Raw genomic sequence first — 20,804 nt, forward strand, 5'->3', positions numbered from 1 at the left:
CTGAGACAGATTTTTCCCTAGCCAACTGATTGAGATGTTCAGGTTTGCAGCTCTGTGGCCTTTTCATCCTTTTAATCTTTGAGACAGCTATTTTTCAGAGGTTGCAATTTCATAACCCACATAAAACATGCATAATAGTTTGGACCGTAATATGACCAAAAAAGATGGTATATGCAGTTGCTGCAAAAGAGATAGGGCTTTTTTTTTTCTTTTTTTTTTTTTTTTTCTTCCCCCCCCAGCATCTTTCCTTATCATGAGTGTTGTTATGAAAAAAAAAAGATGAGAAATATCTTCTCAGTGCTAGGTATAGTGTGATGTCTCAGCTTAGACACCTGTGTTCCCTCAAACAGTTATCTTTTAAGGTGTTCACATGAAGGACGATGTCTGCGGTCTCACTGGAAGCCTGTGTAAAATGAAGGACTTGAACCTCTATTTCCTGGGCTGAAAGTTAGCACCCAAATCACAGAAATGTATACCTTTTCAAGTTCTGAGTTTCTATAATAAACTCTTGAATTGTGCAGTGAGGTGTTAATATTAAATAAAATAACGTAGTTTTAATTTGTATAGCATGAATTGATTAAGATGGGATTATTTTTTTTTAACCGTTATTTCTTCAACTAAAGCCTCCTGGCTGTTTTTGAAATGTGATATTTTTTTTTCCTCATTTTTTTTTTTTTTTTGGCTGATTAATCTTCTGATTGTGGTTTGCTGAGACTTGATGCATATAAGCTTTTCAAAGGTAAGTCTCAGAGTATGCTGTTTTCCCTGCTACCGTAATAATAGACCAGATATGTGGAAGTTTTTCTTTTTTTTAATTTTAAAAACTAAATTAAACCATAGAAAATAAATTTATTTATATCTGTTGCTTTCCATAAAAGATTCAAGAAAAATAGGATGTTAATTGCAAAGCAGTGAAATAAAAGCTAGCCCATCCCACTGACCTGCTGATATTGTTACGGGGCCAAACCTGGCTGCCTTGCCTGAGAACTACGTATGTATAAACCAACAGCTTAAGAATTTGGCCCATCGTATCTCTTCTCAAGCCATGCTGTGATTCATTATAATCTTATATCGTTGTGCATTTTGATGCCAATGGGAGGCTACAGATTTTTACCCTTTTAAATAATCTCGAAACTCTGTGAGCTGCAACTCTTGCCTTGTTTCAGATGCGTGCTGGAAGGGGAAGATAATGCTTGTAAATCTGCCCTGTCAGGAGGTCCCCCAGGGTCCTCTTTAGGTAGGAGGAACGAGTAGGAAAAACAGAAGAAAAAAAAAATAAAAAAAGCAAATGGGCTGATGCCTGCCTAAGTGTTAGGATCTGCTGTTCAAACCTGCACAGGTTTGGGAGGTGGCTGAGCCTGGCATTCTGGAGAAGGTTGGGCACGAACGGAATCACTGATGGGTGGATGATACCTGTCGCGACATAGAAGAAGGAGCAGGCAGGAAAACTGTTGAAGTGACCACACCAGACTTTCTGAATTTATTTATGTGTACTTTTCAGGCACTGCAGCCCAGTAAACCTTTGATTAAGAAGCTCACTTGCATTTCTGGAAGTCTGTGTTAAAGAGATGCTTTTGTGTTTCTCTTTCACCCTTAGCTTGTTTTTTATTTGATGGAGTTTCTTTTAAAGTGGGTTTCCAGTCCTCTGCTGGCTTTTGCAAATATTCTGTGACCTTTCTTCATTTTGTCAGCAGCTTTTTGCATTTGCAAACCTCAGCACATACAATTTGAGTAGTTCCTCACAAGCAGCTGATATGGTGCAGCTGTTGTGTTCTTAGGTATCTTTCTGAAATATCCAGGGGTCACGTTCTTCTTCCCAGTTGTAGTTTCATAAGAAAGTCCACAGTTAGCGGAAAGCCTAATGTGACATCAAGAGTTTCTTAATTCTGTCTTCACAAGGTAGTCTCCCCAGAAAGAAAGTTTGTTCCTGTATGTATGATTCACAGCGTTGGTATTGCAACAGAGATGGGGTTTTTTGGATACAGGCAACCTGCGGTGGTAGTCTGGCTGGCGAGGTATTATTTGTGTTGTTTGCCCCTCCATCAGCCATTGTGACCATTGAGCTTCCTATGGAACGATTTTAGATTTCAGACTGTTAATTACTTTTCCCTCTTTTTTTTTTTTTTTTTTCCCCCTCTTATTTTTTCTGCCTGTGGATTTTATCAGTAATTATTTTCCTCCTGGTCACTGTTCAATAATGTCATGCTTCAGAAACAAGCCCTGCTGGAATACATTAGAAACATATCTTCCCAATGACAATTTCCTGTTTATAACTGCATCTGGAGACTAATGTAACTAACTTAACTAATACTTTCTTAGTATTGCTTCATTTCCTAAATCTAACAACATACAAAACTCAGCTTTGTGTGTTTTGACGGGCCACATTTTTTTGTAAAACCCATATTGATAATCGTTAACTTCATCTCACTTGAATTCCCTAGTTCTTGAACTTGATTTATGCCTTTTGAGAGTGGAGATGTGGTAGGGTCATTTTTTTTTTTACCCTAATTTATTTTTTAGTATTGGCACAGAGTTATCTTCTGGAACTTCCTCAGTGTTGTAAGACTTCTTGACTACTTGGAGCAAGCTTTGGCCAGCTGTTCTAAAACTCATGCAAGTTATTAAAATCTAGTTATTCTAAAAAGTTTTCATGTAGATATTGTTTGGGATTCTGATAAGATGATCACAGTTGGAAAACCAAACATTTCATCATTCTCAACACATACTGGCTGTGGCTTGGTAAAATCAAATATGGTTTATACCTCCTCTTCATTACTGTGTATAAATAATTGTGTGCATCTTGTTTGTAAAGAGACCTTCCAAAAAAGCCAGGGTTCACTGAAGTTCAAGGCTGTTCCACATCGAGGTGTGCCCCAGGATTGTCTATGGCATTGGTGTGTTTCTGTGCGCTGTGAAGTACATGGGAAACTGAGATGCCCAGACCGGCCAGGTGACCTGGGGGGGTTGGGGTCATTGCAGGTGACGCGCAGCTGTGAGCCGAGCGCAGAGCCCTGCTGTGCCATGGAAAGGGGCCACACGGGTCCCCAGAGCTTTATCCAGCAAAAGGACATGAGCAAATTAGCAATCAGAAAGGAGAGCTGGCGGAGTGGGAATTTTAAGTAAGTGTATGAAAATTATCTGAAAGACAATTTAAGTTTTATATTCATCTTGGGGGGGAAAACCCTGCATTACTAAAACATTGATTGGCCTATCATTTTCCTGTTTTTTAAAACAGAAACTTAAGAATCAAACAGGTTAACCTGACAATGTAAAATCTAAGTCAGAATCTTGGGGGGGGGGCGGTTAATTAGTAATTTTTATTAAAGATTTTTTTTTTTTTTGTGTAGCAAATATGATTTGTTCTAGAAAGTCTAGAAATGTTGTTGGCCAAAACACCTTCAAACCAGTGATTAGGGTTTTTAAATTTTATTTTCTATATAATTATTTTTTTAATGTGCATATAAGATGACCCACCTTAATAAAGGGATTGGCATGGCTGTTAAACTGTACGAAAAGTATACTGTGTGAGAAATGGGCATGAAGATACATAGGAGGGCAGGAAAAGCATACGTACGGTGCAAGAGTCATACACGTGATACTGAAGAAGGGCAGAACTAGATGTTACGGTGGGTTTGCTTGCCTTTTGCCTTGCTGGTTTTCACTAGTAAGTCATCATGTACAAGCCTTCATAAAATATTTGGACCGTGGCTGAAGCAATCCTAGCTGCTGAAATGTAAAATGGGTATTTAGATTTAAGAGTTCATTTTGAGTATGGCATAGAGTGGCTTACATTTTTTTTAATTTGGTGTTTTGGAGTTCGTTGATGGTTTTTTTTTTAACTAACTTGTGAAGTGTGTGATACTTATCAGCTAATCTGATGATACATTAACCAGTAAGAAACGGGATAGGTCACGTTACTGTATGAAGTAATTAAGATTAAATATAAATTAGTATTTTGTTACTAATTTTTTCAATAAGTGTGACATCATATTATGGAATAAAATTGGGAGGATGGGAAAAACGGGTTATTTATGTGCTTTTAGGGTGGTTCTTAAAATAGTCAATAATTTGCCATGAACAGAGATGCCTACAAGAAAAATGAAATAAAACAGATGGAGGCAGTCATACTGTGTAAAGCAGTTGAGTTCATAGAAGGATTTCCCAAGTACTAACTGGCATAGGAACAGGGACAGAGCGACAAAACCCAAACCCTCACCTATTGCTTCAATAATTGATTGAAATCAGGTGTGTAGGTGTTTTGGGGGGAGTAATCAGTTGACTACAGCCAAGTACTTTGCAATCACAAGGTAATTCATGCTGCTTTCTTCCAGGTCTAACCTTTCTTAAGATAGATTAGCACCATTGTTGACATCGTAGACTCTTTATGCCACTAAAAGTCATTGTTTTCACTGACTTTTTATACGGTGTTATCTACTGATGGTGAATTACAGCATCCCTTATACTTGAGTGGGAGCAAGTTTGGGGATGGTTTCTTCAGACATGTAGCTGTGAAGCAGACTCCATCTCCTCTGGCCTTCACTGAATCATCATCCTTATTTATGCATTTGAAAATACCACGCCAGGCTGTCGGAGACTTGAAAAGGGCTCATAACACAGCAAGTGTAGAGCAAGTCTGTGTCTTTGCTAAGAAAGTTACCCAAATTCTTGACCCTAGCTGCCTTGCAGTAGCAAATTTTAGGTACTCTGCTTATTTTATGTGCAGTGCTCGTGAGAGAAGGACAGGTCAGATCTAGCAGCTAGGAAAGGAGATGTGAAAGGATGGGAAATGTGTTGAATAGGACACGTTGCCTAACCCAGTCATATAAAGTGTTGTCTAGCCATCAACTAGTGAACAAATAAATACGTTAGCAAATAAATCCTGAGAATATGGTAGAAGAGATCAAGTATTTCTTAGGCGTTGACAGCTGTAGTGCTTTCAAACTGAACCTGTTTGAAAGAACTGATTTCCTTAGAGAAACATATGGGAAGTACCCTCCGCGCATGTGTACGAGAGGGCTTGTAGAAACAGTGGGATGTGGGAAATTTAATGATATTCACTGCTCAACAGCCAAGCAGTTTGCTTCTACTGCTCTCCCAGAAATCTCATGTAGAAGCTTAAATTAAGTGTATAAACAGCAGATAAAAGTTTCAAGAGAACCAGCTAAGTAATAAAACATTTTTTCTTGAATTATAGGTACAGGGTGCTGTCAGAAATGCTGTTCTGTGCCCACCTGCACTTTAGGAATGGTTGGTGTTGTTTATAAGAGCTTTTTGAAGAAGGAAGGAAACAGCTTCAGGTGGAAGGAGTGGAGAGGAAATAAGTAATAAAAAAAAAAAAAAAGAAAACTTGCTATTAATGCAGTTGCTGTTGTATTTTTCATCTTATAGTTTGCAAGACATATCAAGAAATCTGAAGGCCAGAAGACACCCAAAGTTGAATTACAAATCTCAATCTATGGTGTAAAAATTCTAGATCCAAAAACAAAGGTAAGAGACTTGTATGTTTATGGTGCTAAAGCAGTCATTAAACATTGTTTTAACTGGTTTTAATGTTTTTGTTGTTTCGTATTTTAAAAAAGTATTATAATGAACGCTGTTCTGTTGATGAAAAATTCTTCCAAACTAGCATTTTGTGTTAGAACACATGGGTGACATCTCCCCAGGAAGGTACATGATACTCCACAATACACACTGTAGTTAATGTGGGATTTAATTTTTTTAACCCTTTCACACCAGAACTTTTAAACTCTGAGACAGATGAAGACACTGTGGTAAGTAAATGTTAACACAGCGTATGAGAAACACCTTTCCAAATGGTCACCGTTGTGTGGATGCCCACATGTTGGTGTGTGCAGATGAGTGAGAGGACTTTGCAGTGATTCATTCTTCATGCTGCTGCTTTGGAGTTGCACCTCTCTCTCCTTAACCTTGGGGGGGTGGGGGGTGTCCCCTTCTTTTCTTGTGGTTTTTAATTTTTTTTATTCTAGCCCCTCTCCCTAGAATGCTTATGTTTCTCAGGTGAGTTACCCATTTCTCTGTAAACTGGACGTAGCAGGCCATCAGCACTGTTGTTGGCTTTTTGTCTGGCACAGCATGACAATTCCTGTCCTTTCAGCCGTTAAGTCCATCGAGTCATCCCGTGGATAGGGTTTCTGCTCCTTTGTTCGCTCTGGTATTTTGGAAGGGGTTACATAGTAAGCAAAACATCCCCCTCACAGACTTCAAAGAGGAGTAATGAGATAAATATCATCAAGCTAAATAGTATTTATTCAATTGTCAGCAATTCTTAACATCTGAGTGCTCTTAAATCTTTTGTACGTGTGTTTAATGTTGGATTTGAATGAACTGTTTATTACTCCTGCTTAATTCTGGAGAAATTGTGATGATTCAGACAGTGATGCTGCCTTTTCAGAAAAGGTAGCTTTAGTCCAAGGCTCTGTCTACTTGCAACCCATTTTTGCTTCAGACTCTTGAATTCAACATGTTTCATGTTTCAACAGTCCATAATTCAACAGTCCATAAGCAGAGGGGGCAAGAAATATCCATGTCAACTTTAATTGCATCTTCCTTATGTCATAGGGCAGAAGGGGGGACTGAACCTCATATCCTGGCAAAAACTGTTTTAAAATAACAGCTTTAAATGCCAAAATATGTTAGTCGTCTTAACTTTTCCCGCAGAGATGAGCAGAAGGCTGTGGGGCAGAAGCTCTTGGGGGAATAGGAACTTTCTAATCTCTCAGCAATGTTGTTCTAACTCAAGTGGTAGTCAGCTATGAGTAGTCTTTTCATCTCCCCCACTTCATTTCTTAAAGCTACATGTAAATGCAAATTTGAATCAGGTTTTCCTTCTTTTTGCACACCTTATAGATCCTTGAGGAAATTACTTAAATTCGACATTACCATCGCTGCTTACAATGTTTTGGGTTTTTTTCAATGTTTTTTTTGAAAAAAATCACTTTTGATATTGTTGCAGAGTAATATTGGCTTGTATTCACATGATGACTATTAGTTGTGGCAGGAACAGGAGACCTGCTGGTGTATCAGGACTTGATTCCATCCTTGGCACTCAAAGGAGAATTATAGAAAAGCAGTTCTGTCCTTAACAGATACAAAGTAGTTATATGGATGTATAAAACGAAAAAGAACCAGAGCAAGCATGTGTTGTCACATGTGGCTATTAAAGGGCTACAACAAAAATAGATTAAATGTGGGGGAGACTTGGGGACATGGGAGAAATAGAGCACGCAGAATAACAGCTGTAAAGACTGAGAAAAAGAACCCAGCTGGAGCAAGGAGGAAAAAATGCCCATATGATACTTTTTTTTTTTTTTTTTTTTTTTGGTAAAGGGTTGTGTGCAGAGAGGGCATGCCCTTATTTATGTCCTTATAGCAATCCGGGAATCCCAGCGCTGCACAGAAACACTCTTTTTTTTTTTTTTTTTAATAGATAATAGTTCACATCTAAACTGCATATTTTCCTTTAAAGAAAATACTGCTTTCCCATGTAATAAGCCAAATAAAATAAAATACCGAGACTTGCTGAAGAACAACAAAAAAAATATTTGAGATAGTTCCTTTCATTCTTGTCAAGCTCAGCTGAAGAGCATTGCCACTGCAACTTTCTTAATAGCTGGAATGTGCTTTTTAATGGTAAGTGAAATATAGTATTGAACATATGCAAATAATAACGTTGAAAAGCTGTTTATGTTGGACCTAAGCAGTTCTTTAGATGTTTAATTTATCTCTCTGTGCCCCTGTATTCAGATAACAAAGTCATTTCATTTCTCTTTTCTATGTTTAAGATAGAAAGTCAGGGACTTACTTGACTAAAAGCATTTTAACAGACTCTGGGAGGTGATGCAATCTGAAGATGATGTGCACCTGGAAAAAGAAGAGAGTATTTTACATAGTCCCTAAATAAATTGCACAGGGACACAAAGCAACAGTAAAATCAGTTCTCTAGAACAGAAGTTACTGTCCAAATAAACACTTCCAGATTAATCCTGACCAAATGAAAATTTCCTGCTTAGATTCAGTAAAAATGGGAACATTTCTTAGGAGATGAGTTTGCTAACTACTGTTATACTTCAAGTCCATTTTTGGGCCCACTCATGTACAATGGGAGACGTTCAAAAATGTTGCTGCAACTTGCCTGCTTTTACATACATGAGGAAATCAGAGATTTCCTTTGTGCATCTTTATCCTAAGCAAGTAAAGGAATTTCTTGAAAAGAATCTTTCTTTTTATTTGCAGGAGGTCCAACACAACTGTCAGCTCCATAGGATATCATTTTGTGCTGATGATAAAACTGACAAGAGGATATTTACTTTCATATGCAAAGACTCAGAATCAAATAAGCATCTGTGCTATGTATTTGACAGTGAAAAGTGTGTAAGTATGCAAGACGCTTTAAAAGAATTTGGGTGGCTGTTACGGATCTACTTTGCAATAAACCAGGAATGGTTAATAAAGGCAGATAGCCTGCCTTTTAATTGAAGTCACTTTGCTATAATCTTTCATGCCAATATAGTGTCTTGTAAGTTAGGTGCATTAATTTAAAGGAGAACCTTTTTCTTTATGGATCTAAGGTGGCTTTCTGGGACAATTCTTCTTACTACCCAGCTTGATACCCTAGGCTGAGCATTGGCAATGCTCTCAGAGAACAGACTGCATGCATCCCACCAAGCTTGAAATGTTTGCACAGCTGTTTTGCGGAGATTGCTGCAACCCTGTGGCTGAGAGATACCCTCACCGGCTCTTCTGCTGACGTGTCTGCCTCAGATTTTGGGGGTTTTAAATTTTTATTATTCTTTTTTGGTTTGGTTTTTTGGTTTTTGTGTTGTTTTCTTTTTCAGCAAAGTTCTCCCTTCTCTGCCCAACTCCATGCCATATCTCAAGTTTGCTAATGCTGTGATGCACTACTAGAGAATTCATCGCACCAACCCCTGACAATCTCTTGTGTCTGAGATAGAACTGGGCAACTGTTCAAAAATGTGCAATAGCAGAAAAACCAGTAATACTTTAGGACAGGAAATGACGAAAGTGGTGTCTAGCTGAAACAGGGCCATGTGGTTACCCTGGCAGAAAGTAATTAACATGCGAAAACACTGGAACCAACACCAAAAGTGGATGTTTAGGGGTTTTTTTATAATCTGGAGCCCCTCTTTTTGTTTTATTCTGGAGTAGTGGAGCTATCATACAAAGGAAATAGTAAGGAAATATTTATTTGTTTTTTTAGAAAAAGATCTATATTCACTTCTATTTCTGTGCAATTATGTATCATTATGTGTTACTTCACAGAGTTTCTGATTGTTTTGTTGTTCACCTGCATTATTGCTCCAGTGCCTTCAGTAGGCATTGTTCAAAAACTGCTGCACACATCTGTTTATTTCGCTTCAAATTTCTCCCCTGCGCCTCTTTTTCACACATTCCCATGATTTTAAATTGCCTTTGCAGTCTCTGCACACTAGTACCATTTTTATTCCAGACCGGTGCACCGTTTCTTCTTCTCTCTAAGCTGTTATTTCACTTACTTGACTTTCTCCCTCTGTTTCATGCTTTGTTCATTAGCACTCTCAGATTTCAAAGGATCCCACCTCAGTTGGTACTTTTCATTTCAGCCAACCTTCACCCTTCCACAAAGATAGGACCGCACACACCCAGCATCCATTACACTTTCCTTTTGCTAGCATAAACAGTTATTCTCTAAAGCAGTCCTAGTTCAGCTTTTCTGGTCTCATTCAGACTAATTTGGTTAAAATAATTTCCTGTGAGATCTTTTTTTGGTAATAAAGGTGGTTGTATTTGTTTTTCCACAGTGAAAAGACAGAGGGGTAAATTCCCCATTCCTGTAGAACTTAGGTCTTTACAGACCTCTACTGAATGACTTCACTGTTGCACTGATGGTTAAAAGGCTGGGAGCATCATGTCCTGCACCATTTTTGTGTATCCAGGCCTTAGTGTTCCTCCAGGTAGTGAAGGAAAAATGTTCATGGCACTGAGCACAATGCTCTGCTTTCATGAGAAACAACCAATTTTAGGTTTTCATTCAATAAAGATGAGAAAATACTAGTTTAGCTTTAGCCAGATTAATGTTTTTATCCAATATCTTTTCCCCCTGCCAAATTGTTTAAAAAAAATTAAAAAAAAAGTTATTGCTTAACTGTGTTTGCTTTCTCTACTGAAGTTCTAAGGCAAGTGGCATATCTGTGTGTTCACCTTTTATTGATGCCTCTTGTAAGTCAGCATTCTTTTCTGAAACCTTGGTGTGCTCGATCAACTTGTACGCTTATTTTTAACCCTGTTATTTTTAAAGTAGATTTTCTGCACCGACTATGTATACATGTTGTTAACATATGATGCAAATCAGCATAGAACTACTAAGTTATTATAATTTGGATATACAAATGCAAATTGTGTTTGGTTGGATTTCTGTAATTGGAAATACTTGCACAGATAAATAACATTTATGTACAGTATGCTGATTGACATTTTATAGGACTTGTAAAAGTAAGTGTTGAAATACAAATTTAAAAGCAATAGGGGTCAAAACAGCCACTAACATGAAAACATTAATCCATTAAAACTAAAACAATTTGTTTAATGATTGAAAAGCCTGTATTTGCTTCAGAAATCATCAAAGACATACGGCAGCATGCTATCTGTATTTACAGAAATTAGAGGCATAATTAATACTAAAAATTAGCTAGGTTTGTTTTGCCTGTTCAGCCTCCCTTCTTTAGCTGAAGTATTTTTAAGTCCCTTCCATAGCATTTTCTGTCAAAGTATTTTGCTGGAGTATTTGCTGGGCCCCTTTGCAGTGTGGACTTCATGCTGGATAAAGCCAACCCTTTGAACGTGGTACATGGTGTAAAGTATTTTGTGATCATCTGAAATGAAAGTCATCATATAAAACATTCTTAACATACTAATTTCAATCTTATGTTTTATGTAAAGGCAGAAGAGATAACTTTAACAATTGGTCAAGCATTTGACTTAGCTTACAGGAAATTTCTGGAATCCGGAGGAAAAGATGTTGAAACAAGGAAACAAATTGCAGGTTTACAGAAAAGAGTAAGTTCTGAACTATGTTTTTTTTAAGCTAAAAGAATGTGCTGCTATATCTGTGTAATCTGCTTGCTATGACAGCATAATTCCCAGCATTATTCTCAGATTCCTAAGAATTGCAACAGACCCTAAAAAAAGAAACCTGAAAAAAGATCTGAAAATTGTGAAAGTGTTTTATGTTTTGCTGTCTTGCAAGGTCATTCAAGAGAAAAGAAAGGTTGTAATATGGAAGATACTGAAATTTAATTATCTTTTGCAATCGGATAACTAGTTAAACATGGCTTCTAAATCACTAGATCTCAGATAAAACTTACCCTCAATGGACACTGTTGTTGAAATGAATGAATATCCCGATAGCTGTTTCAATAACCACTTGCTTTGTAGATTCAAGAATTAGAAACTGAAAACACACAACTGAAAAATAAAGTTCAAGATTTGGAAAACCAGTTAAGAATAACACAAGTACATGCGTCTCCAGTAAGTACTCAAACGTAACTCTTATATCTGAAGTTACTCTAAATTTGTAATCATTGTAATAATTATGGTAATTATTAGCTTCCTTGGTGTTTCCAGTGATTGTGATTAACATACGGTGATCATGTAACATATCTGCTGAAATGCAATATTGAAGTAACAGTAAGATTGTGACAAACCGACCAAAGTGCAAATTGCGGTCTCTCAAATCATGGGTCTTTAATCCCCTTGTCATACCAATTTGTTGCTGCCTGAAGACGGCTCATTCTAGTTGACATCTAAGCGTGCCAGCTAAGAACGAAAAACTCTCTTCTGCACTTAGAGGATCTGGTTCATGAATGCGACTTGAGATATTTATAGCACCCTTCTGTCACAAGCATATTGTCACTTACAACTGACATTTTCTGAATGATTTAAAAAAATTTGTCTGTCTTTCAAAGGAATCAGTAGGTCTCGGGAACTAACGGTGGGTGGCGGGTGGGTAAAAAGGAGTGGGTTTCTCCTCACTGGAAATTTCTGATGCTTTCTGCAGTTCCTATAGATGATCATAACAAAAAGATTTTTAAATGACTGACTGACAGTTACTTCTATCTAGGCAGGACCTCTAAAAATGCGGGCTGTGTTGCAGATTGATCCTAATGACTTCCCTCTTCTTACAAGTGTATTCTAGCTATGCAGTGTTAGGTAACTGTGAAAATAAATAAAATTTCTTAATGTACATGCAGCAAAATCTTACAAAAAGATGGACTGTTTTTAAGCTTAAATGGATATTTAGAAGTTTCGCAAAGCAAACGTATAGTTATAATGGTGGTGACAAATTTTCAGTAGTGTCTATGCACTCCCTTGGTACTGATTAGACGGTTGTTCTTGTCAGGAACTGTCATTTCATTTTACTAAAATCTATTTAGAGGAGAGAGCACCATAAATCATAAATACTGTGTAGCTGCCACAGGGAAAATTGTAAATTATGTATGTCTTCCCACTTACAAGGCATGCAGTGATAGGTAATCAACTTTAATGCTAGTTTTAAAATCAATTTTGTCAATTCTTTAATCTTTTGTTTTCCTCGATTGGGGTGGCAGCTAGTTTGTTTTTATTTATGCATACAATATCTAAATATATATTTGAATTCTGTAGTTTGTGGTTTATTTTGGGTTTTTTAAGACAATGGTGACTCATTCCTTGTTAAAGAGTTAAGACCTACATTTGTAAATTAGCCAGCCATTTGTAAATTCTCTTCCTAGATGGTGTTTTGTTGCTAATTACTATTGGTACAACTAATATGTATATTGTTTAAATAGCACTTGTGTGACAACAGAATTATATGATATTGGTAATAATTCATATTAATTATTAATTAATTTTAAGAAATCACTACTAGCTATTAGTTTTCACATATATTTTTATTGCTTAATCTTCAAATCCTTAATCTTTAAAAAGAACCCCCCCCAAGCATTCCCTGTCACAAATGCTTGCCACCTAGCAGCCTATTTAATATCTAAATTGATTCTGTCACCAAGTAGATTTATATAAATGGTGAATACTGGAACAGGCTGCCCGGAGAGGCTGGAACTATCTGTGATTCTGGAGATATTCAGAACTTCCCTGGACATAGTTCTCAGCAGCTTCAGCTGACTGGAACCTGCTTCAAGCAGGAGTTGGGATTAAGCCACTTTCCTCTTGGGTGATTCTTTGATCACTTGTGCAGCCAACAAATAAAACAACACAAACACATTTTTAGGGAGGTGTCTCTCAGATCTGGGACCATAACTTCTGTACCTCTATGGAGAGACATCATTCAGGTAGGTCTGTTTTAAACTAGACTGCAGGCGTTGTAAAGGTGAGCTCTTAACTGGGCTCGTGTAGGAGTAAGTACAGAAAAATGCAACAATTAGTCTAGAAAATAAATTAAGGAGTGGAATAGTGAGGTTACAAAGTGACTTCTGTGCAGGGAGCAGGAAGCATAGGTATTTTTAAGACAGTTTGAGTTCGATAAAGGGATCCTAAGTCACAGTGACTCAAACAGCAGTGGATGTGATTTGATGATACCTATCTCTTCTTTTACTACATGAGCAACAAGTACGTATGAATGAAGGAAGTGACAAACAATTCATAAGACAATCAGTTGCCTGATTTAATTCAAATCAACTATCATTTCAAGTATGACTTTGCAAAGCCTCAGCTCCTAATAGAAAAAAGCAGAAGTGGTGCAAAGAATATTTGCCTGCTTCCACGTAATTTGTGATGAAAAAGATCATTTTAGTTTGAAAAAAAAAAAATATTTTTTCTTCTGAATTTAAATTTAAAACACTTAAGTACCATATTGTTAAAAATGTTAAAAATAAAAATTCTGTACTGCTACTGCTCTATGCCTTCCAAGTTAGGAAAGAAAAATAGCAGTTCTATCTTGCGATCATTTTGTCAGACTAAAATTTTTAAATCTGCTGATGGCATTTGTTAAATACTGTCATGAAATACCTTACATAGATAAAGCAGAATATCCATCATGGGGAACAGGATCTCATTTGAGTCGCTTTCTAAGCCCTTCTGGTTAGATGGGGGGAAACTTGCTTCCCTGCAGATATTCTTTGTGTTACGTGCCGTGAACATAACATAGTCATTCTCATGTTGTAAAACAGATTTATTAAACTATAAATTTTAGGTCTTCTCACAGCTCTCATATCTATGCTATTGAATTATGAAGAGATGCCAGTGCTGTACGAGAGCTTTCTGAAGCTTTTTTAGACATAACAAGTGATTTGATGTATTTGTATTGAGTTAATTTGATACAGCTATGACTCCATATCCATCAGTCCAGTTTGATGTTATTCTGTGTGCTGAGGTCTAGGGAGGGGTCATTTAATGATCAACGGAAGGTTTAAGCCCTGATACTTGATACCTAATATGACAAAAGTGCATGTGCCATTAACTGGCATTACGGTAATTTGTAAAGAAATGTTCAGTTTCAGGAGCCCGACTACAGGTGGTTCTAAAGTTACTTCTGTTCATGCTTAAATAGTACCTTGGAGTTTTGTACCTTCACTTTCCTTTTTGTATTTGGTTGTTTGCATGCTGCTTGTGCTTTCTTAGCGTTTGCCAGGTATGCTGGAACAGCTTTCCTCTCTTAATGGTTGTTGGCTGTGCTCTTCCTGTAGCGAGTAATGCATCGTCACAGCAACGCTTGGTAATAGCAATTGATTCAGCACTTCAGAAGTCAACACTAGCAACTTGGTTAAACATCTATATACTTAAAGAAGCAGAAGATGTTGCTAGGGCCTGTGATGACAGTTCACAGTACATGGCAAACATAAACATTGAAATCATGTTGTGTGCTGCATCATCCTCTTCTTCAGTCCCCATCCCCTATGGAAGGGGGACCACGAGCCATGCGGTCCAAGCAGGCATAGTTTCAGGCTGGCAATGGGAGTGTATTTTCCTTCCCCAGGAAAGAAGACTTAGGGGTTTTAGTATTTATTGCACCGTCAGTGTGAAATAGTGCTGTTACAGACACCAAGTAATCTTACTGTCATGCTTTATTTGTTAAAATACTGATCTAGGACAGAACGTCTTTCCCACTTGTCAGTAACTGAGAAGCGACGGCAGCATTTGTATGCAGTGCCAGTCTATCATTTCTTTGCTCCTGCTTCTTTCTTTGAAGCTGATGAAGTCAGTAGAAAATACCTTCAGAAATTTGAAGTTCAGTTCTCTTTATATTATTTCACCGACTCTTGACGCTGTTGTGGTTTTTTGTTGCTGGTTTTTTTTTATTATTATTTGTGGATTTTTTAAAAAAAAGCCATTTTTGCTTTTTCTGGCAGTGAACCCGAAACTCAGGTCTTCTGATTCCTAGACTATTTTCCCATGAACAGGACCAAATTGCATCTCCTGTTTTCACTTCAGTATCAGGAAGACGATAGAATCCGAGAGCATCTTTAAACTGTGGATGGATAACTTAATATGTATATAATTTTAAATGTTTAACTCATTGCACATTTAAAAAAAAAAATATCTAGTCTTAGCATGCTTCAGTTCCAAGTAGATACATCCACAGTGTCATTTAAAATAAACGTCTCTAACTTCTTGTTGTCATTTAAAATAGGCTTGCTAACTAAATATGAAGACAGTCATAAAGCCCTTTACTGGAATTCATACTCAGGATCATATGTGATACTATCAAGACTTAAAATTCAGATCCTCTTTTGCTCTCAAAATTTTTAAAAATACTTTATCTGTAGTTCATCAAAGATGGTACTTTATATGTGATGCTCAAGAACCAATTAGACATACCAAGCTGGACTGCCATATGTGACTTTACTGACAGATTTACTTCTCTAAAAGGAGTCGGTCAGGTGTTCACGTGTTGAACTCATGGGTAGTAAAGGAGAACACTTTATTTGCAAAATATAGTGCTAAAGTATCTTAATTTTCTGATCTCTGACATCAAAATGTTTACAAAGAATGTGATGACTTACCCAAAATCCATCAGTGGTCTAACTAAGAGAAGAAAACACAAGCAGTGAATTGCAAACTGAAGCTTCGTTTTAAGCACAGGATGAAAAATAGTTTGGGTGATCAATAATTTCACATATTGAGGGAATATTTTCCAGCTGAAACATCTGTTATGAATTCTTTTAATTAAATTCTTTTTTAGGCGATAGTAATGAATTGGGGTATTAGGGTGTTTATTGCAAGCCCTCAATAGCTCTATTAAAAAAAAAAATCCATTCCATGAAAATTGAAAAGGATAATAATAAAAAAAAATTAGGGATGACTTTTCTCTCTTCATTTTATAAATAGTGCAAGTTATAGGCTTGTTTGGGAAATACGAAGCAGAATCTAATCTAAAACTGCTTTCCTGATTCTTACTTGTATTGCAAATTTTTTGCAGGCCATGTAAGGGTTTATTTGAGGATTTATTTTAAAATACTGGCAGACTGAAATGGGTGCAAACTATATGCATGAATAATGCGATTACCTATCCTTCATATTTTTGCATTGTGTAAGGAGGTGCAAAGCACTGACAGCAGCAGGCTTCTGCTTTTGAGGGATACATTTGCTGTCAAAATTATCCTGTTGCTTGGTTATTAGTATCAGTATGAAATTTTTCCTGCGGCTGTTACACATCTAGCCATATGGCCAAATCAACATCAATCTAATTTAGGTACTTTTCCTATCAGTTCATAAACTGTGTGGGAAAAATAAAATTTCGTTCTGAACCCATAAAAGAAGCCATTAAAAGCCATGAGATCATAGCTGGAAATGAGAAAAAGAAAACTAGATTGTGTAGTTCAGTACTTTCACATAAAATGCATTGTGAAAGTTGAACGTCAAATTAGCCATCTTCTGCACACTTTTTCTCTTAGGGTGTTGTAACTATTCACATTTAAATTTGTTCAGCACATTCAGTAAATAATAAACTGCTTAGTGATCATTTTTTCTACTTTGGGTTGATGTTTTTTAGTATGCTAGTCGTGCTAAAACTTTAAGAAGTTAGTCCCTAAAATGTCCGTATTTGCCAGCGCAGAAGTGTTGTGCAATAGAAACTGTCACATTTTTTTTCATTTCCGGAAGGGACCTGTCAAGGACATATTTTACCAAACCAGGAGTTTCCTTAGAGGAGTTCGCCTTCATAGCTGTGCTTACATGTGCCATGGGCAGTGCTGGCATGGGGTGTTTCTTTTGTCTCTCACTCCCTTGCACGTACAGCGGAAGTTTCCATTACTTTTATATCTGTGCTGTTTACTTTGCATCTGTTTTAGTGGCTTGGCACTACATTAGTCACTGGTCTTTTTTGCATTTGGTCTTGGTTATAGGAGGACAATCTGATTTTCATTTTGTTGTTTGCTTATGATGCTGCTACGCAAGTATCTATCACAATTAAGACTTCGGCTGCTGCTGTTGCTATGTATAAATCCAGCCGCCAGCTCAGTGCATCCCTGGAAGCACTGTTTCACATGGCGTTGGTTGGGGTTTTTTTTGGCTGTTTATGTTGCTATTGTTGCCTAAAGCAACCTTTGTGTGGATTAGCACTTACAGTTAGCATCCTCAGTGCTTATAGTCAATCAAAGAGTAAACCCTTGTAGGTCACTAAGGATCCTCCGATGAGATAAGAGAGATTTCTAATCTGTTTTGGGCTTGTCTAGAGTTTAGCAACATGGCCTTAAGGTTTTCTCTTTGAGCCACGTGTTTAAGGTGGAGAAGGAAGCTGTGACAACTTCATGACTCGGAAGTTAGAAAAAAACAGGAATAATCAGGAAAATAACTTGAGAGAGAGAAGCAGAATTGAAAGGCAGCAGGAAAAGATACTGGGAGAAACAGTCCCAAAAGGAACAGTGCTCTTCCATTCACCCTAAGTATTGTCAAAACGTAGTGTGTAATGCATATTCCTGTCATGGCAGTGTTGCAAAAAATTGCTATTTTTAAGTGGAGCATTAAAGATCCTGACTGATTAGACCCTTTTTTAAAGTTCTTTAATTGTGTCTGAGAAGCATAGGCTACCTGCATCTATTATCCTCATTAAACAGCTTTAACATGCTCATGAGAAAACCCCAGGATAGACTGTGGAACCATATACATATTTCCAAAAAACAGTTTTGGAATGTGTTTAGGCATATCACTTGATTCATGTTTCCATTAAGAGTGCCAGTGGGAAAATGCACCTGTTTTTTCTTCGCCTGTCTTCTGCTCCTTCAATTTTCTACTATCCTGCCCTCAGTTCAGTGAACGCTTCTTCATCAGGGTATAAAATTGTTTGTGATATTAAAAAAAATAAATTGAAATTCCCTTTGTCGTATTTCATGGTACTGAAAAAGTAGTAAATGAACCAAAGATGTGGCAATTAATTCATGAAACTGCTAATGCTTATACAGTATTTCAGGAATTAGTAAATTAATATAACTTTAGTAGCCCCAAATCTCAGGTAATCAGTGGGTTTGTAACTAACTGCGTGATTTCCAAGTCAAGGTCACTCACAGTTCCCTGAACCATTCCTTGCAGTTTCCCACTGTGACTGTTCTGTATATTACCCACTTTACTGTTCCAGGGAAGAAAAACATTTTCTAATTCATTAATACACTCAGGTGATTCCTATGGGCGTATGACACAGATTGCAGTCAATGTCTTGAGACGCATGGTAAAAACAAACAAATTTGAAATGGTTTCTTGATTAGCAAACACTCAGTCGTGCTGCATTTTCTAGCGTGATGCAGCCAAACAGTGCATCTTCAGCATCACGCTGGGTAGAATGAGTCAAAAATAAATCCTTTGAAAGGCACATAACATCTAAACATAAGAGAGACCAGGTCCACTAAACTAGTATGTTAATTTCATTAAGAATAATTTTGTGTTGTGTTCTTGTGGTAATGAAATGGAGCCCCAATTAGAAAGTAATATATCAACCTAAGCAGTGCTACATGTTCGGTGTTACGCTGAATGGGAAGCTCAGACAAAATACAATTGCCACATAGAATTGAATTTTATACATTTAATATATTTGTACTACATTTTCTTCCTTTATAATTGTATTTGGTGTAAGGATATTAGATTTCAGAAGTTACATCCTTCTTAGGTTGTATTCTTTAGAGTAAGAGTCTGTTCCCTTCTCCTTTCTTCTGCATTTTCTGGATCCGGTGATATTTCCTGCCTTGGGAAAGCCCCCGGGCAATCCCCGCAGCCCAGCCCTGGGGGCAGCTTCGGGCCCCTCACGTCAGGGGGGACGCGGAGGGGCCGGAGCGTGTCTGGAGCGAGGTGGGATTCAGTCCCTTCTCCCCGGGAACGAGCGGCAGGACAAGGGGAAACGGCCTCGAGTTGTGCCAGGGGAGGTTTAGGTTGGGTCTGAGGGAACATTTCTCCACCAAACAGTGGTGAAGCAAAGGAAGAACTACTAGTCAAAATTTATTATTGACAAGATATTCCCCAAACTGTCATATGAAGCCTAACACCCTGTATGGTGAGAAATATCCCAAGGTTATTGCTTATCAGTTACGTGATGCTCCATGTTCAGGGCTAGAATGATACAAATACAGTATACTCTGTTTCTGTATTGAAACCTTTAATTGTCTGTATTTGATGCATGTTCTTCACACTTCTAGTTTTGCTGCTTTGCATCCTATATACATTTTACTTTCTTTATAGTTTTTCATGTGTCATACATGGTTTCTTATGGAAACTACTTTTTCTTTGCTGTTTTGCATTTCAGGGAGATATTTTACTTCCTTATTTTGACCATTTGTATTTACTACCTGCCAGTGTTTACTATTATGACATCTTGTTTTTCCATATATATATATATATATGTAACAGCAGATCTTACATAGTAGTAAATACACGGTAGCATTTTAAGTTTTCTACCTGTAGTCCAATGATACTCCTGAAATAATAATGAAAATTCTAAGTCTTGTAGTTTTTTGCTTTCACGTTTATTGGTTACCATTCCAAACCCTCTGTTTCACAATGCCAGCTGAGCAACAGATGAATTCTTTGCAATCATGATAACACCTTTATTTATTTTTTTCCTTATGAATTGAAAATTCCAAATAGAGTTTTGTGGTGTTTGTTGGTGTTCTCGTAAGTATGACTTTGCTGCTAAATTTCAATACCTGTACCCTTAACCTGGCTTGTCTGTAAAGAAAGTGAAGAAAGGAACTAAGAATCTGTTTTTGAAGTATTTGAAATGTTTTGTTTTCTACATAACTCTGAAAAAATGGTTAAAAATAATTAAATCCTACATACTGCAGTTATGCAAACTTACAATGAAATAATCATGTCATATTGATTGTGTAACGCTGTATGAGAGTAAAAGCAGACTTGAACATTTTTGCTGTGTGTATCTACCACTGCTTCAGTCTGGGCAAGTGTGAGGGGTTTTGAGGCAAAATACCTACAACACAGATCCAGTTCCTGCCTTCTCAGTGTATAACCTTTTGGCTCTGGCCAAGAAGAACTGTCTGCACAAGTGCTCAATCTCTTCTGTTAAGACTCGGAGATGAATCTGTCCTCTAAAGCCTTGTTTTAACTGTCCAAAGCTCTTTTCCTCAGATTTTGAGGTAGGAATTACAGCTTGGCCCCAGCAGAAAGACTGTTGGACATGTTTCTTAAATCAAATATTTAAAGACATTTCCTTTTTGCTTTTCTTTCCAGGATCAGTCCCAAAGGCTCTTTGTTTCTAATTTCACCTAGACAGGATCTGTTTCTTTTGAAACCTTTCAGGGTTGCAGATAGTTCCCATTTGGACAAAAAGTTAAGGTGGTATTTTTATTATTAAA

At 37.2% G+C, this 20,804-nt stretch overlaps 1 protein-coding gene across 5 annotated transcripts in view; it reads left to right on the plus strand.

Annotated features, from left to right (window-relative positions):
* Nucleotides 1–20,804, plus strand: part of GULP1 (GULP PTB domain containing engulfment adaptor 1) — a 162,838-nt gene that overhangs the window by 121,188 nt on the left and 20,846 nt on the right. For all 5 annotated transcript variants that reach the window (XM_037398261.1, XM_037398259.1, XM_037398263.1 and 2 more), the window contains 4 exons: nucleotides 5,389–5,487; nucleotides 8,254–8,391; nucleotides 10,957–11,073; nucleotides 11,452–11,544. In XM_037398261.1, the coding sequence (XP_037254158.1) occupies nucleotides 5,389–5,487; nucleotides 8,254–8,391; nucleotides 10,957–11,073; nucleotides 11,452–11,544 (447 nt within the window). The remainder of the gene's footprint in view (nucleotides 1–5,388; nucleotides 5,488–8,253; nucleotides 8,392–10,956; nucleotides 11,074–11,451; nucleotides 11,545–20,804) is intronic.

The sequence above is a fragment of the Falco rusticolus genome, chromosome 8 (assembly GCF_015220075.1).
Source record: "Falco rusticolus isolate bFalRus1 chromosome 8, bFalRus1.pri, whole genome shotgun sequence".
NCBI lineage: Eukaryota > Metazoa > Chordata > Aves > Falconiformes > Falconidae > Falco > Falco rusticolus.